This window comes from Acomys minous (genome assembly GCF_964271855.1).
Source record: "Acomys minous genome assembly, chromosome: 18".
Classification (NCBI taxonomy): Eukaryota; Metazoa; Chordata; class Mammalia; order Rodentia; family Muridae; genus Acomys; species Acomys minous.
In genome coordinates this window covers 67,770,132-67,788,245 of record NC_140501.1, presented here as the reverse complement: position 1 = coordinate 67,788,245, position 18,114 = coordinate 67,770,132, and the positions used below count along the sequence as shown (strand labels likewise).

Below are 18,114 nucleotides of genomic sequence, written 5' to 3'. Positions count from 1 at the left end.
CTTTAATGCTGTTCTTTTTTTAAAAAGTCATTTACTTATTATGTATACAGTATTCTGCCTGCATATACACCTGCGTGCCAGAAGAGGGCATCAGATCACATAGTTGTGAGCCACTATGTGGTTGCTGGGAATTGAACTCAGGACCTTTGGAAGAACAGCCAGTGCTCTTAACCCCCTGAGCCATCTCTCCAGACACTTTAATGCCGTTCTTATACTTCATGTACATTCTCATACTTTTCTTATTACTCTGTCTTGTCCTCTTTCACCCTTACAGCTTCCTCCTTTTTATGTCGTAAATATTTTTAAATTTTATTTTATGTATGTGTTTGCCTGCACGTATGCCTCTGTGCTGTGTGCAATGCCTACGGAAGGCACAAAAGAGCATTGGATGCCCTGGGAAGGGGAATGGCCCCCCGTAAGCTTATACATTTGAGTATTGAGTATTTAGTCCAGTTGGTAGAACTGTTTGAGAAGGATCTGGAGGTGTGGCCTTGCTGCAGGGCGTGTGTCACTGGGCGTGGCTCGGAAGTGTCAAGAGATTCATGCAGCTCCCAATTAGCTCTCCGCCTCCTGCTTGTGGCTCACATGTTAACCCTGAGCTCCTGCTCTAGTGCTAGGCCTGCCTGCTGCCACCTCTGAAACCATGAGCCTCAAATTAAACATTTCGTTTTATATATTGCTTCACAGTCATGGTTTCTTTTCTTTTCTTTTCTTTTCTTTCTTTCTTTTTTTTTTTTTTTTTTTTTTTTTTTTTTTTTTTGAGACAAGGTCTCTCTGTGTAGCCTTGGCTGTCCGGGACTCGCTTTGTAGACCAGGCTGGCCTCAAACTCACAGCGATCTGCCTGCCTCTGCCTCCCAAGTGCTGGGATGAAAGGCGTGCGCCACCACCACGCCCGCTCAGTCATGCTTTCAGTCACAGCAATGGGAAAGTAACTAAAACAGCTGGGACTGGAGTTACAGATGGTTGTGAGCCACCATATGGGTCCTGGGAATCGAACCCAGGTCTTCTGGAAGAACAGCCTGTGTTCTTTTTTTTTTTTTTTAAGATTTATGTATTTATTATTTATACAGTATTCTGCTCCTAGGTGTGCCTGCAGGCCAGAGAGTGCACCAGATCTCGTTATAGATGGTTGTGAGCTACCATGTGGTTGCTGGGAATTGAACTCAGGACCTTCGGAAGAACTGACAGTGCTTTTAATGTCCCAGCCATCTCTCCAGTCCCAGCCAGCGTTCCTAACTATACCTGAGGCCCCCTCTAACATTCTAACTTTTTTTTTTTTTTGAGACAAAGTGTCTACATAGCTCCAACTGTCCTGGAACTCACTATGTAAACCAGACTGGCCTTGAACTCACAGAAATCCTCATGCCTCTGCCTCCCTGGTGCTAACATAAAAGGAATGTAGCACCAGACTGGGTCTCTTTTTGCTTCCTAACTATAAGCTCCCATAGCTTTAAAAATCTCTTCCTCTTTTTCAGGATTTACTTATTAAGTATACAGTGTTTTGCCTGCAGGCCAGAAGAGGGCACCAGATCTCACTATAAAAGGTTGTGAGCCACCATATGGTTGCTGGGAATTGAACTCAGGATCTTTGGATGAACAGGCAGTGCTCTTAACTTCTGAGCCATCTCTCCAGCCCAATTTCTTTTCTTTTTTTCTTTTTCTTTCTTTTCTTTCTTTTTTTTACTTTTATTAAATGTCTATGATTTACACATCATGCACCAAAATCCCTCTCCTCCCCCCACCAATTTCTTTTTTCTTTCTTTCTGTAGCTTTAACAGCCTCTAATTTTTTCTTTTCTTTTCTTTCTTTCTTTTTTTTTTTTTTTTTTTTTTTGAGACAGGGTTTCTCTGTGTAGCCTTGGCTGGCCTGGACTCCTTTTGTAGAACAGGCTGGTCTCGAACTCACAGCGATCCGCCTGCCTCTGCCTCCCGAGTGCTGGGATTAAAGGCGTGCGCCACCACGCCCGGCCCTTCTAATTTTTTCTTTCAAATATTAATATAACACTTAATCCTTATCTTTACCAACCTTACATTCCTCCTGCTTTTAATTTTATCAACCTAAATGGAAGTATAGTCCTTACTAGCCTTAGTTCTTTAACCTTCCAGCAGTTGCTGAAGCCAAAGGGGCCACTGTTGCTAACTGGCTAGTACAACCAGTGCATTAATGCACTAATGCAATCCATCCTGTTGCGTAGTGGGAAAATCCAGCAGCCACAGTCGCTCTTTCCATTAGCAACCTACTCAGGGAATAATATAGAACTTATGCCAGGCACCGCTCAACTCAGCCACATCCAAATCCCATGACTTCAACTGAAATAATATAGCTGATTTTAAAAAAAAAAGAAAGAAAGAAAAGAAACCGAGCAAGGAAATAACACCAGGTGCATAAATCCCCAACTCAGTAACATAAGAAACATAAAAAGCCAAGACAACCTAACTCCTCCAAAAGTTACTGTTGTTTGGCTGAATTGACATGTTGTCGAACTGTCTAAACATCTCAGCTTGTGCCCACAGGTCACTGCTGCGCTCAGCCTTGGCCAGGATGCTTCCCTGTGCAGTGGGCAGCAGTTAATGCAGAGAGAGTGCTGAGAGTAAGTGGCTGCGGTGTGCTCGGCCCTAGATGGGACATCTGCATCCACTCAGTCAGGACGTGGGGAGCATCATGACAGAGCAGGAGAAAGAATATGAGAGCGAGTTCCAGGACAGCCATGACTACACAGAGAAACCCTATTGTCCCGAAACACCCCCCTACACACACACACACACACACACACACACACACACACACACACACACACACACGGAATTTAAGAGCTGGAGGACGGCAAGGATGCTGTGAGACGCTGTCTTCCTGGTATGATGTGGACTTGGAAACTCACTGCAGCTATGGTTACCAGTAAAAGATCAAGCCATCGAGGACACTCAACATTCCAGTGAGTGGTACTAATTGAACTCAGTGGGTTACAAAAGGAAACAAAGTACAGCCCCTGAAAGGAGAAGACTTGAAGTAGGAGGGGCATGTGTTTAAGGGTGTCCTTGGGGAGTTGGATAATATTTATATATTTGTCAAAGATAAGCCTTTTGGCATAAATGTTTTTAAAAAATTCTTAGCTGGGCACGGTGCCTCATGCCTTTAATCCCTGCACTCGGGAGACAGAGGTAGGCATATCGCTGTGAGTTCAAGGCCAGCCTGGTCTACAAATCAAGTCCAGGATAGCCAAGGCTACACAGAGAGACCGTGTCTCGAAAAAACAAAAACAAGCAAGCAAACCAAAAATCCTAGCACTCGGGAGGCAGAGGCAGGCAGATCACTGTGAGTTCAAGGTAAAAAAAAAAATTTTTTTTTCTTGTAAAAACTCAGCATCTGTACCTAGAGAGATGACTCAGATGTTAAGGGCACACACATCCTTGTCTCCCAGGGGACCCACGTTCAGTTCCTAGAACTCACATCAGGTGGCTGCAACCACCTGTGACTCTGACATCTTTTTTTGGTCTCCATGGATGTCTGTGCATGCACATGACATAATAAAAGTCACAGAGACACATAAATAAAAACAGATATCTTTTGTTTGTTTGTTTGGTGTTTTTGGTTTTTGGGTTTGTTCTTGTTTTTTCGAGATAGGGTTTCTCTGTATAACCCAGGCTATCCTGGACTCATTTTGTAGACCAGGCTGGCCTCAAACTCACAGCGATCCACCTGCCTCCCGAGTGTTGGGATTAAAGCGCCCCGAAGAAACTAGGCACAGAAAGCTCACACTTCGTCGTAGTAAAGATTCTGTTATCACAGAGTGAGTCTTGAGCAATTGCATATGAAACTTGGGAGGCAGAAGTAGTAGCAGCACATACCTGAAAGCCCAGCACTGGAGAAAGAGAGAAGGCCCCAATAACCTACAAAGAGTGAATGAATGAATTCTTACAAACACTACCTACCGAAACTAAACCACTAGGGGCTGGAGAGACGGCTCAGGGGTTAAGAGTGTGTACTACGCTTCTAGAGGACTGCAGTTCAGTTTTCAGCACCCATGTCAGGTGGTTCAGAACCACCTGTGAATCTATCTCCAGGGGATCTGACACCTTTGGCCTCACCTGTATGCCAGAAGAGGGCATCAGATCTCATTATAGATGGCTGTGAGCCACCATGTGGTTGCTGGGAATTGAACTCAGGACCTCTGGGAGAGCAGCCAGTGCTCTTAACCTCTGAGCCATCTCTCCAGCCCAAATAAATAAATCTTAAAATAAATAAATAAATAAAAGCTTACATAGATTAAGAACGCTAAAGAGGGCAGCCAGGCTCCGCTTCAGTTTCTGCTTCCAGGTCTCTGCCGTAAGCTCCAGCCCCGGCCTCCCTTCCCGATGGACTTTGATTAGGATTTGTAAGCCAATAAACCCTTCCCTTGCCACGTTGCCTTTGATGATAGTGTTTTATTCCATTGACTGAGAGCAAACTAAGACAAGACTGATGGAGTAATGAGACTCCTTCTGTGTAGGAACCTAAAGTGTGACAGTTTTGCCACTGAACTCTCCTGACCCCGCAAAGGAGACCGAATACAAACCCTTCTCAAGCGAGCGACATGAAAGAGGAGAGAGTACCCTCAAATGCATTTCACTTATTTTTAAATAATTTCATATATATGTACAATGAAATATGATCATACTCAACCTTCATGTCCCTCCTCAAACTCTACCCCCCAAAAAAAATCCAACTTCATGTGTTTTGTTTTCCTTTTCAAGACAGGGTCTCTCTGTGTAGCCTTGGCAGTCCTAGACTGCTTTGTAGACCAGGCTGGCCGCAAACTCACAGAGATCTGCCTCCCTCTGCCTCCTGAGTGCTGGGATTACAGGTGAACACCGTCACGCCTGGCTCCCCCACCCCCAACCCCCTCCACCTTAAACAGAGTCTCACTATAGCCCTGGCTGTACTGGAACTCACTATGTAGATCAGGGCTGGCCCCACACTCACAGAAACCTGACCATCTCTGCCTCCCAAATGCTGGGAGTAAAGCCTTGTACCACCATACCTAGCTACATAATTATTTTGTTTTTGTTGTTCTTATTCTTGTTATAAAAAGAGAAAACTAAAGCTTGTAGAGAGAATATCTTGTGTGTTGTATGGATGCAATACCTGTCCAAAAAAACAAAACAAAACAAAAAACTATGGCCTATAGGAAAGGGCAGAAGAGAAGGAGGGCCATCTGGCAGGCAGAAAGGATTCTGGGATAGAGCCAGGCTTGGAGATTCATCTGGGAAGATGTGAGGACAGACGCATGGTACCTGAGCCGAGGTAACCAACCACGTGGCAGAATGTAGATTAGTATAAATGGGTTGTTTTAAGTTATGAGCTAGTCAGAGAAGCACCTAACTATATGGTCTAGACATCTGTAAATGTATTTTGAGTCTCATGAGTCATTATTCTGGGACCTTGGGCCCGGGAGAAAAAAACCACATTGACAGGAAATAACATCTCAGATGGAGCCAGGGTGACATGGTTTTAGTGTCACACAGGGCAGTGACCCTAAGTTTCCTCTAATGAACTCTCTGACTAGAACTAAAAGGGAAGTCACTATACACACATATGGTCAATACAAACACTAAAGGCCAACAGTGAGCTTAACTATAGAGAATGAATTCCAATTAAAACCCAGGTACAATTGTATTGTGGGCCTTCTGCCTGTGTGTTTCACTGTCCTTGGCCCCCTGATTCTGGGTGACAGAGAAAGGACAGACAATGGGTAGAGGGGAGCAGAGCGTCAGTTGCATGACTGGAAAGGTTGTGCTGGGATGCTGGCTGGATCAGCTAAACTGCAGACTCACGCGGTCTCCACTGACTTAGCCATAGTGACAATGGATCAAGAAAGGCCAAGAAGCCAGGCGTGGTGGCACATGCCTTTAATCCTAGCACTCGGGAGGCAGAGGCAGGTGGATTGCTGTGAGTTCGAGGCCAGTTTGGTCTACAAAGTGAGTTCCAGAACAGCCAAGGCTACACATGGAGACCCTGTCTTGAAACCCCACCCCACCCCCGCAAAAAAAGGCCTAGAAAAATACACTAGCTCTTCCTCCATTAACAATAAAATGTCACTCTCCAGGGACAGTGAATAAAGGGATTCAGCCCAAGAATATCATGCCTGATTGGGTTCCCATTGGATGACTCATCTTATTTAAAAATAGTCAACATGGGGCTGGAGAGGTGGTTCGACCGCACGTACTGCTCTTCCAGAGGACCCTACGACTCCAGCTCCAGGAAATTCAATACCCTCTTCTGGTCTCTGTGGGCATTCACACATGTGACAGGTACACATAAATAAAAACAGAAATAAATATTTTAGAAAGACATAAATAAAGCAGACAATGTAGTTAATCCAACTTGGAAGTTTGGCAAATGCAAAACAAAACTGTGGACAGCAGCTTTTCACCATAGACACTGGGAGGCTGGTCAAAAGCAGTAAGGGGAGGGTGAGGGATGGACCAAAACTAATATGAAGGTGAGGGGCAGTCCAGCTGTCACAACCATTTGCTGATTTAGTTCCCAGAACCCACAGCCTGCAGCTCACAGCTGCCTGTAACTCCAACCTCGGGAGATCCAGTGCTGTCTTCTGTCCTCCATGGGTACCAGCATGCACGTGCACATACCAGTACACAGACACATAAGTAAAAATATATCTCTTTTAGAGAAAATAGGTAAAGGAGCTTACCATCAAGTTGACTGACCTCTAGAGAACACTCTAGATCCCCCATGGTGGAAAGAACCAACTCCTCCTACAAGTTGTCCTTTGACTTCTACTTACACACTAAGACTTGTGTGCCCCACCCACAACACATATATAAATAAATTATATATGTATTTATATACATATATGTATATATAATATATATATACAGCTTTGGTCTCTCTGACTCAGAAAATAACTGGACCAATTTACCCAGTTTAATGACAACCAATTGACTTTTTTTGGAAGTCACTTTTTAAATTGAGAAGCTAACAAATGTTCTAGTTTATTTCTTCAACTCAAACCACTGACTGTGTAGTAACTGAATCTATAAGTAACATGTTTAAACTCAAAAAAAGTTTAAAATTTGGGGTGGACATCCTCAGACTCAATTAAGAGGGTCCCACTCCAAAAGCTAATCCTGGTGAACCCGTGATCCTAGCTCTGGGGATGCTGGGTCCAGATGATGAAGGTTTTGAGGTTAGTTGAAGATACACAATAAGACGTTGTCTCAAAAAGCAAACAACTGGAGCTGGAGAGCTGGCTCAGCAGTGAAGAACACTTGCTCTTGCAGAGGACCCAGACGTGGTTCCCAGCACCCATACGGTGGCTCACAACTGTCTGCAACTCCAGTTCCAAAGGATTTGACTTCATTGGGCATCAGGGACTCGTACACATAAAAGAAATCTAAAACACACACACACACACACACACACACACACACACACACACAAACACATATACACAACACATACAAACAAACATGCAACACACAAAGCACACAACATACAAACACACATAGCACACATGCACACACACAAACACGCATAGCATGCATACAAACACACAGCACACACACATAAATGAGCAACAGTGTGGACTCTGCACTGACCCTAGCATAGAAAAGGTGTCATGCTGGCAACTGACTGTAACTGCAGCAATCTGCATGTCTGACAGCAACAGTTGTACACCAGCAGTGTAGCCTGTGTTGGGGACAGGCCTGGCACAACCCAGCACTCTGAGCACCCAGCCTCCCCTTGTCCAGTGAGGTCATTTTATTTCACAGGTTTCTGTAAATCTCAGGGCTTTCTTCTTCATCTCAGCGGCAGCACCCATCCTTGATGTGTAAATGGTTTGTAGCCTGAGAAACATTAAAAGGTGTCCTTGCTCAGTTTTCAGGCATGATTGGGCTCACATGAGGTTGACATCTGTCCACTTTCCTTTGTTCTCATCATCCTCAGGGCCATCCTTGTTGTAGATGCAACCTGGGACAGGATGTTGTGTTCTGTTGTGTTGTGTTCTGTTCTGTTCTGGGAAAAGCCCAGGCTGGCCTTGAACTGTTTATGTAGGTGAGGCTGACCTTAAGTTCCTATTTCTCTTCTTCCACAGCCCAATTCAAAAAAATGTTTGTGTGTACCACCACATCCACTGAATACCTTTTCCCCCTGAGACAGGGTTTCTCTGTGTAGCCTTGGCTGTCCTGGACTCACTTTGTAGACCAGGCTGGCCTCGAACTCACAGCGATCCACCTACCTCTGCCTCCCGAGTGCTGGGATTAAAGGCATGCGCCACCACCGCCCAGCCTGAATTGCCTTTTAAAATATTGTCACCGACATTTGGCAGAGTGAGCTGGTAACCACGTCCTAGAACCTCCATTCCCAAATCTTCCAACAAGGTCTTGATCGTCACAGATTTTTGTCAAGTTCCTGATCAGCTGTAAATGTTTCTTCTTTAGAACTCCGCAGCCTGATTGAAGGCGTGATGCAGTCTCAAGAGGGCAGCCTGGGGCTGAGGGGGCAGCGTCCACGCAAGGGGGCAGCCTGGGGCTGAGGGGGCAGCGTCCGCGCAAGGGGAAGACCGGAAGACATGGCTCCGCAAGGACATGGCTCCGCAAGAACTTCTGAAGGTGTTGTTAACCGTATCAGTCACGTTAGTCGCCTTTTAACGGTGTTTTAGTCAGAGAGCCAAAGCTTTTAGAAAGAGGAAAGTGTGAAGGACCAGAATTCCCCTCAGGAGGCAAGGTTCTAAAGTCAGTTAAGAGAATAATGTTTTGCATGTGTTTTCTGTTTTATATACATTTTACTGGCTTATATTCATTATAGCTAATGGTGTATGTACTGTTAATACAAGTGTATCACATGCTTTGACCGTACCCGTTCTCCACCTTTCTTTCTTCCTGTTTCCCTCCAGACAACCCTGTTTCCACCTTCCTGTGTCTCCGTGTGCATCTGTGTGTGCCTGTGTGTGTATGTGTACGTGCGCGCCCATGTGTGTCCATGTGTGTGTGAGTCCATGTGTGTCCGTGTGTGTGTGTCTGTGTGCATGTATCTGTGTGTGTGTATGTGTGCATGTGTGCCTGTCCATGTGCGTCCATGTGTGTGTGTGCCCGTATCTGTGTATATGTGTCTGTGTGTATTTGTCCGTGTGTGTCCATATGTGTGTGTTGTCCATGTGTGTCCATATGTGTGTGTTGTACGTATGTGTCCAAGTTTGTGTGTGTTTGTCCGTGTGTGTCCGTGTGTGTGTGTGTGTGTGTGTGTGTGTGTGTCCATCTGTGTGTGTCCGTGTGTGTCTGCGTCTGTGTGTCTGTGTGTTTGTCCATGTGTGTCCTCGCGTCTGTGTGTGTCCATGTGTGTGTGTCCATGTGTGCCTGTGCATGAGTGTAGCTTGACATATCTACATAGAATCTGGGATCTAGGAATGGAAGGAATCATGGAACATTTGTTTTTCTTCATCTGACTCACTTTGCTTAAGCTGATGATCTCCGGTTGCAGCGTGGCCTCACTGTGCAGCTGAGGCTGCCCTTGAACTTGGTCCTCCTTCCAAGTGCTGGGATCAGAAGTAGGAGTCACTATGCCCTGCTGGGAGTGGCCTTAATATGAAGAACAATGCCTGTTTCTAATGGGAAAATAAAGTATTCACAAAGTTCAAACTATGGATAAAGGATTGGAACAAAGCCATAACTAGCCTCAGCTGGTGACTCCAATTAAGCAAGAGCAGAAGGTCATTTTAGGTTCTTAGTCTCTATGAAACTGGCGGTCCTTCCGGTGGGGAGCGGCAAAAGTACCTTCAGGGCAGAGGGCATGGCCACAATCCGCAGGGTGAGCTTGAGAGCGTGCTTGGCGCAGTACCAATAAGGCACAGCTCTCTTGGCTTCCTAAAGACACGTGAGCCAATAAGATCATCTCTTTGACTTCCAGCCCACAAACCTTCCTTAGAGATTCCTTCACATCCTTGTTTCTCAAAGAGTAGACTAAGGGGCTCAGCACTGGGATCACCACTATGTAGATGGCGGCAACTGTGCGGTCCTAAGGCCAAGGAGTAGCTGGACGTAGGTACGTGAAAAGTGTGGTGCCAAAGAAGAAGCACACAGCAGTGAGGTGGGACGTGCAGGTGGAAAAGGCCTTGAACCTGCTGTGGGTTGAACTCATCTGCAGGATTGTGATGAGGATTAAGGAGTAGGAGACCAGGATGGTGAGGGTGCCGCTCAGAAGGTTGAAACCCGCAAAGATGAAAAGCAGGATCTCACAGAGCGAAGTGTCCACGCAGGACAGGGACAGGATGGGTGGCCCGTCGCAGAAGAAGTGAGTGACCACGTGAGTGCCGCTGAAGTTCAGACTGAAGGTGCAGCTCGGGGGGGATGAGAGAATTGAGAAAGCCTGTGCTGTGGGAGCCCCCAGTCAGAGAGGCGCAAACGTTAGGAGACATGATGGCTGGATGGGTTGCAAACAGCCACATATCGGTCGTAGGCCATCGCGGCAATGAGGTAGCACTCGCTGGTGGCGAAGCCTGCGTAAAAGAACATCTGAGCCAGGCAGCCAAAATAAGAGATGACTTTTCTCTTAACCAGGAAGTTCATCAAGGTCTGGGGGACCACCGTAGAAGAGTAGCAGAAATCCAGGAACGAGAGGCTCTTGAGGAGGGTGTACGTGGGTGTGCGCAGAGCGACGCTCACGTGGATTAGAAAGAACATGAGCAGGTTCCCGAGCACAGTGATGGAGCACACGGCCAGGAACGCCACAAACAGCAGCCTTTGCCGCTGGGGGTCGCTGGTGAGACCCAGGAGCTCAAACTCCAGCTCTCGGCTCAGGTTTCTCCTTTCCATATTTCTTCATTCCTCTAGGGTACAGACAGACAGACGGACAGATGGACAGGACGGACAGGACGGACAGACCGGACAGATAGACAGACAGGACAGACCAGACAGACCAGATAGACAGACAGGAAGGACAGACCAGACAGACAGACAGACAGGACAGACCAGACAGACCAGACCAGACAGACCAGACAGACCAGACAGACAGACCAGACAGACCAGACAGACCAGACAGATAGACAGACAGACCAGACAGACAGACCAGACAGACCAGACAGAAGTGAGGCTGAACACTCAGGGGCACTCACAGTCTGCTCCAGCTTTAAGGACGGCATCCTTGGCATTAGGGTCTTTTGACGAGATCTAGCTTGGTAGACAGGACTGTCATAGAGTCCTTCTCTGCTCCACCGGCCAGTTGATTGGTAGGCATTTCCTTGAGATGCAACAGGAAATATAACAACTGTATGAAACTGTTCTCTTTGAGATCATAAAAATTCTAAGTAACGAGACATCCACTCTTGGGATCCACATTTAGTTTTCTGTCTACATAACTCTGTGTTCCCCCTCCTAAGAAAGAGTTTCGGTTTCTCATTTGTAGAGTAAGAGCAGCAGTGATCTTAAAGTATCGTGAGAACTCAGAGTGAAACACAAATCATCTGAACACAGACGGGCACACTGAGAAAATCCAAGAGATGCTTGCAATGGCTGGTTCTCACAGGATAGACAGACCTACTGCGTAAATACATGGGCTAAAACAATAAGGAAATATAACAAGTGCTCTGTTGCCCTGGTATAGCTAGAAATGCTTGCTAACAGTGACTGAGCAGCCTTTCAGGGGAGCTGAAGGTGGGTCAATGGCCCAGCTGACCCCCATCTGTGTGCACAGATCCTCTGGTTCTAGTTACTGTGGTTGATAAAGATGATGGTGGCTGAGGGTGTGAGAGATGGGGGTGGTGTAAGGAGCAAACTGACCCAGAGGACTAGGGCTCATCCAACAAGGGGAAACCCCCCACTTGTGTTTATGAAAATATCCATCATTGTCAGTAAACAAAGTCACCTTGGACTCAGGAGCTGTTGGTGGACAAGGTCAGGCCCCCTTCTAAGGCTGGCGCCTTTGAAAATGTCTTTCCTACTTAGGGAGTGTGTGCTGCAGACACCACTCTCTCCCTGGTCTTTTGGCTCCTCTGGAATTCCTTCTGGGTCCTAGAGTGCTCTGCTAAGGACTCGGTTTTGCAGACTCTGAAGCCAACAGGCATGACTAGGTAGGACAACAGCAGCAAGCGTGAGCTCCTCTCGCTGCCTTGCAGGGAGCAAGGGACGCGCCTGTTAAAGATGTCCGGAGGATCCAGGAGCATCCAGGGTTGTACCGAGAACACCAACACTTCAGTTAATCCCACTGCCAGAATTCCCAGAAGCTTGGAAGTACCAGGACAGAATACTCTAGATATATAGATAGCTGAACTTAGCTGTGGGTAATGTGGGTAACGGTAAGGACAATTTCTACCGATGGAGCGCTGTGCGTGATAATAAGAAAAGCATTTTTGGAGGCCTGGAGAGATGGCTCAGCATTTAAGAGTGCTGAGTCCCAGAGAATCTGGGTTTGGTTCTGAGAACCCACTCCAGACAGTTCACAACCATTGTAACTCTAGTTTCGGGGGACCCAATGGCCTCTTCTGGCTTCCAGGTACAAAAGCCGCACGCACGCGCACAGAAATACACGCAGGCATATAAATAAAATAACCGTCACAACGGAAGCCACTTTGGGTAGCGCCCAAAGACTACACGCTCTGGTAAAGCAGGCATTGAAAACGGGGCACAGCTGAGTACAGAGCATCTGGAGCAGATGAGGCCCAATGTGTCAACTTATTTTACGTCACTACGGTGTAGCATTAAGCCCAACAGAGGCTGCTTCGTACTCCAGTACTGCAGAGCCCGGGTGTCTAGAGTTGAGCTGCTACTGTCGACAGCCCCGTTGAGGTCAAAAGTCACCTTAACTCAAAGACAAATTACAGGACTTGAGAGAAATAACCGTGAAACTCCAGGGTGGAAATAACTTACGAGAGCTTCCAGAACGTCAGCAGCTGACACTTACGAGCGGAGTAGACCCTTCTCGTCATCCAACTTGGCAGCTTCTTTTCTCAGAAACTCTTTTAGTTTAGGTACTAGGCCTATAAGTATTTTTCTGGTTAGAAAAAATGGACGAAACCAGAAAGAAAGAAAAAACTAGGAATGGGGTAGCACAGATGAGGGGCCCTCCACTGGGGCAGGTGTCCCTCTCTCCCTCTCCACCTCTCTTTTTTTAACTTACCGTTTTTCTCCAATCTGCACTAAATTAAAAATCCCTTAGTATACAAATAATTAGAGAAGCCAGCATCCAGCATGTTTTGAAATATCCACTATTCTGTGGGTGACAGTTTGTACCTTGGAAGAAGAAAACTTGAAATCAGCTTTATTTTTTAAAAGGAGGAGGAGGAGCTGGAGAGATGGCTCAGTGGTTTAGGGAGGACCCCGGCTTGAGTCCCAGACCCTACAGGGCAGCTCACACCCATCTGTAAGTCCAGTTCCAGCGCATCCAATGCCTTTTTTCTAGCTTCCTTGGACACAAGAGTGGTACACAGATATACACTCAGGTGAAACATGCACACACGTAAAATAAAAATATAAACAAGTAGGGGTGGAGCATCGAGCAGATGAAGGAGCTGGGAGGGATCTTGTTTATACCCAACTCCAAACTGTCCCCTGTGACAAAAAAGTGAAAGAAAAGACACCAGCCAGAAAAACAGCCAGTGATCTTTAGGACTCTTAAGCAGTGGTAATCCTCAAACAGTGTTTAAACAGGGGTCACTAGATAGCCTTACTATATGTGCAGATTCCAGGTTTCTTTCTTTCTTTCTTTCTTTCTTTCTTTCTTTCTTTCTTTCTTCCTTCCTTCCTTCCTTCCTTCCTTCTTGGTTTTTCGAGACAAGGTTTCTCTGTGTACCCTTGACTGTCCTGGACTAACTTTGTAGACCAGGCTGGCCTCGAACAGTGATCTGCCTGCCTCTGCCTCCCAAGTGCTGCGATTCAGATTCCAAGTTTCAACTGCATAAATTCTGATCCAATTGGTCAATTAATGAAGCAAAAAGTCTGATGGCTTTACAATAGGCAATCTCTGAACTTTAAGAAACACTAAACTGCTGGGCGTGGTGGTGCACGCCTGTAATCCCGTCACTCAGGGAGGCAGAGGCAGGTGGATCTTTGTGACTTCAAGGCCAGCATGGTGTACAAATGAAGGCCAGGACAGCCAGGGCTACACAGAGAAACCCTGTCTTGAAAAACAAAACAAATGGAACACTAGACCTGGGGTGTTCACATGAGGACACAGACCTGCCCAAGCCACATAGTCTTTCCTAACTTGCTAGAATTCTCTGTGTCCTAGATATCAGTAGAATGGCTGTCCTGAATGGCTTCTTCCCTCCTGAAGATATGCCAGTAGGTAACCACTCTCAGGCATCTGGTCTACCTGGCGGTCATCAAACACCAGCTGAGATGTTCTGTAAGCGCAGTCCTAGCACATGGCTTGATGGTACTGGCTTTGCTCTCGAGCTCTGCCCACAAGCCTTCACTGAGAGGACGATGTAGGCAAAGGCAAGCTTATCCACCAACTCTGGAGACCTCACAGGGTAAAGAGTGAGGCAGCCGCCTTCCCTGTGAACCCCTCACCACCAGTCTTGTGCGAACAAGAGACTCCCCAGAGCCATCTCTCCCTCTGGGCAGTTCACAACTAGGGAAGAAGTGCTCACAAAGGATTTTAGAAAGCAGGTGAGGAAGGGGGTTAATTAGTCCCATAAAGACCCATTAAAATGTTTGTTGGCTCCAAGAGTCTTTGCCCCTGAGGAGTCAGGTGACTCAGAAGCTGGGGTGAGGGGAATAAACCCCACCAGACCCCTGGCAACCTATGGCTTATTACCTCAAACAAATGCTTGGCCTTATCTAAACTCAGGGCTAGAGATCACTGTTTACTCTACAACAGAAAACTAGGTTTCCATGTCAGTTAACCAGTATACATCTGTGCTTCATGTGCTTTATATATATATATATGCTTTGGTGTGGGGATGTCAGATCCCTTGGTACTAGAATTACAGATAGTTGTGAGCTGCCATGTGGGTGCTGGGAATTGAACCAGAGTCCTTTGAAAGAGCAGGCAGTGTTCTTAACCACTGAGCCACCTCTCCAGCCCTACATCTGTGCTTTGAATTAGACCAAAACACAAGCCTTCTGTCCTTCATGGTTGTATTAATAGTACAAATTAGAGCTAGGCTACTTAGCTTCCAAATATTTGGGAATTTTTTAGGGGAACTTTGGTTATTGGTTTCCAGTTTAATAGCAGTTAGTCAGGGAAAAGGCTTTGTATCACCTGAATATTTTTGAAAATCATTGAGTGAAATACAACCTATGTTGGTGGCTGTTTCATGTCATTTTGGAAAGAGTACATTCTCCTTTGTTGTGGAGTACTCTACAAATATCAATTAGGTCAAGGTGGTCTATAGCATCGCTTAATTAAAATCTATCTATTCAGATTTTTGTTATTGTTGGTTTTGGTTTGGTTTGGTTTGGTTTTAGAGACAGGGTCTCTCTGTGTTAGCCTTGGCTGTCCTGGACTCACTTTGTAGACCAGACTGGCCTTGAGCTCACAGTAATCTGACTGCCTCTGCCTCCCGAGTGCTGGGATTAAAGGCGTGCGCCACTATGCCCGGCTTATCCATTCAGTTTTTACACTCCCCTTCTACTAATCATTGAAAGGGAGTATGTTGAAATTTCTATAATAATGGATGTTTTTCTTTTGACACAGGGCCTCAATATGTGGCCCAGAATACACTATGTAGGCCAGGACAGTCTCAAACTCATAAAGAGCAGCTTAACTTTGTCTCCTCAATGTTAGGATTAAGGATGTGTGCCACCATTCCTAACAATCATGAATTTATTTTGGTGTCTGTCTACTGTATTCTTTTTCTTAAAGTTTTTTTATACAGTGTTGTATACAGTGTATACAGTGCATTGTGAGCTTGCACACCAGAAGAGGGCACCAGATTTCAGTATAGGTGGTTGTGAGCCACCATGTGGTTGCTGGGAATTGAACTCAGGACCTTTGAAAAAGCAGGCAGGGCTCTTAACCTCTGAGCCATTTCTCCAGCCCCTGTCTACTGTATTCTGAAGTCTCCTTAAAGGTGCTTGCTTGATTGTTCTTCCCTCTTGATAGACTAAGACATCTAGACTGAAAAGCACCCACTGAGGCTGCAGACATACCTCAGAGGCTGCGAGCACATGCTTCAGTGTCTTCCTGCTGCCACGGCACCCAATGAGAAGCCGGCTTCTGTCTCTGTTTCTCCATGGCCTAACAAGCCATTTTCTCTAGCTGCTTTACCGAAAGTTTTGAACAGTTCGATTGGGTTTCTTCATCTTTCTTGTACTTGAGGTTTGTTGCATTTATTAAGTCTGTAGGTGTGTTGTTCTAACATGTTTTGAAATGTTACACACACTCCTTAGACACACTCCCATGTGTCTCCCTTTGTCTTAGGAGTAGCAGTTACTTGTAGGCTGAGCGATCTGAAATCCAAGGAGAACGGTGTTCCAGTTACGTACTTATTTCATTCTTTCTGGATTTCTCTTCAGGTACATCTTATTGGTATCTTCCAAGTTCATTAATCTTTTCTTTTGCAGTATCTATTCTGTGACTATGCAACGTACCTTTTCACTTGGACGCTGTCAATTTCATTTCTACATATTGATTGCATCTTCCACTGGTTTCCGTTTCTTTGCTCAGTTTTTGTACTTTTTCTTTACTGAGAGCAGCTGTTTTCACGTGCTTGTGAGCTAACTCTAACATGTCAGTTCCGGCTTGCCTCGGTATTTCACTAATTTCTTCTTTATTGGCCAGATTTTCCTGTCTCTTTACAAGCCTAATAATTTGTTGGGGTGCCAGATATTGTCCATTGGAACCTGACAGGGGCTGGATATTTTTGTTCCTTTATTTTCCTGGGGTGCAGTAAGAGTCCGTTACCGAGAGTCTTGCCTTGTTGAGTCTTTGATCGCTTCTTAGGCACAGCAATCCTGCAACCAGGTGTGAGTACACAGCCATCATTGAAGAAAACTTCCTGCCCTCTAACAAGAATTTTCCCAGTCACGGCCGTGGCGATTGTCACTACCCTTAACTCTCTGAGCAGTGGGTGTTTTTTCCTCTGGCTCTTCTTTGTTTGTTTTACAACAGTAAGAGCCGTAGGTACTGTATGGCTAAAGTCACGGGACTCCGAGATTGCACAGAAACCTCACTTCCTGTTTTGTTCCATCTCAGAAATCCCAACATACACCAGGAGGGGGTGCCCACTTCAAAGACAGTGTTTGAATGCTCAGAGACCATCCACCTTGTGTCCGCTCTATTCACACGCTCTGTAACACACTACTTTAGGGGAGGCCTGCCCCCCCCCCCACTTTAGGGTTGCGCGCACACACACACACACACACACACACACACACACACACACACACACACACACACACTTTAGGGTTCCGCTGGGGGGAGGGGGGAAAATCTATGAAAGCTGCCTGTGCTCCCTGAGCCCTGACAGCAGGCAGGGAAGAAGAAAGGGGCGGCATTTTAGGTAATTAGCAAATTAAAGTCTCCAGTCTACCCCAGCCAACTCTACAACTGAAACAGCAGGTTGGAAAATGTTCTTTCAAGAGCCAGTGTGCGTTTTGTACGCTGCACACAGTGCTTAAAAGGTTTAATATATGTGTATACAAACAGAACCTGGGCAAGCCCTCCCGACTATTTCCCCTAAACGACGGAGGTTGCCAAAAAGAAATCAAAATAAAGCAAAGAGGCGCAAATCAACAGTCCTCATAGAATTCCGTCAGGATGGGAGACGATTATCTGCCTTAAACTGTGGCAGGGAAACAACCAGGGACAACCCAGACTCAACAAAAGACTAATCAAGTCGCTGCAAGCTGACTGTCAACAAAGCAAAGAGTGGGAGCGCGGGTCCTAGGTTTCTCACAAAAGCAGCCGCTCCGTAGTCACCATAGAAACACAGCTTGGCAACATGGGTCCACGGTATTGTGTGTTTGAAAACATACACATTGGCAGTACATACTGAACAAAAATTAGAAATTCATGAAGCTGCAAGCCGCTTGTTCAGAAGAGGATCATCCCACACACCAAAGGTTCATTTTCTGAGCGGGCCCTGTCAGCTGTGTCAGACAGAGTAACATAAACAGCACATTTGTGACATGTCTGCAACACACAGTTACTGACGTTTAGGTAAAACTTTTCAGAAT

At 46.0% G+C, this 18,114-nt stretch overlaps 1 protein-coding gene and 1 long non-coding RNA gene across 3 annotated transcripts in view; both read right to left on the bottom strand.

The window, feature by feature from the left end:
- Positions 1–17,066, bottom strand: part of LOC311589073 — a 28,661-nt gene extending 11,595 nt beyond the window's left edge. The window contains exons 1-4 of one of the 2 annotated variants that reach the window (XR_014776402.1): positions 16,087–17,066; positions 12,859–12,968; positions 11,109–11,233; positions 4,909–6,263 (exon numbers count right to left, since the gene is read on the bottom strand). This is a non-coding gene — a long non-coding RNA (uncharacterized lncRNA). Of the gene's footprint in view, positions 1–4,908; positions 6,264–11,108; positions 11,234–12,858; positions 12,969–16,086 lie in introns of those variants that run through there. The other variant, XR_014776401.1, reaches the window with a different exon arrangement.
- OR5AU1 (olfactory receptor family 5 subfamily AU member 1) lies at positions 9,722–10,834 on the bottom strand (the record flags this gene model as incomplete). Its single annotated transcript, XM_084768083.1, is given in 4 exon segments — positions 9,722–10,012; positions 10,016–10,342; positions 10,344–10,415; positions 10,417–10,834. Coding segments are annotated over 4 exon segments (1,083 nt in total). The 5' UTR covers positions 10,810–10,834.
- Positions 17,067–18,114: the final 1,048 nt, after the last annotated feature.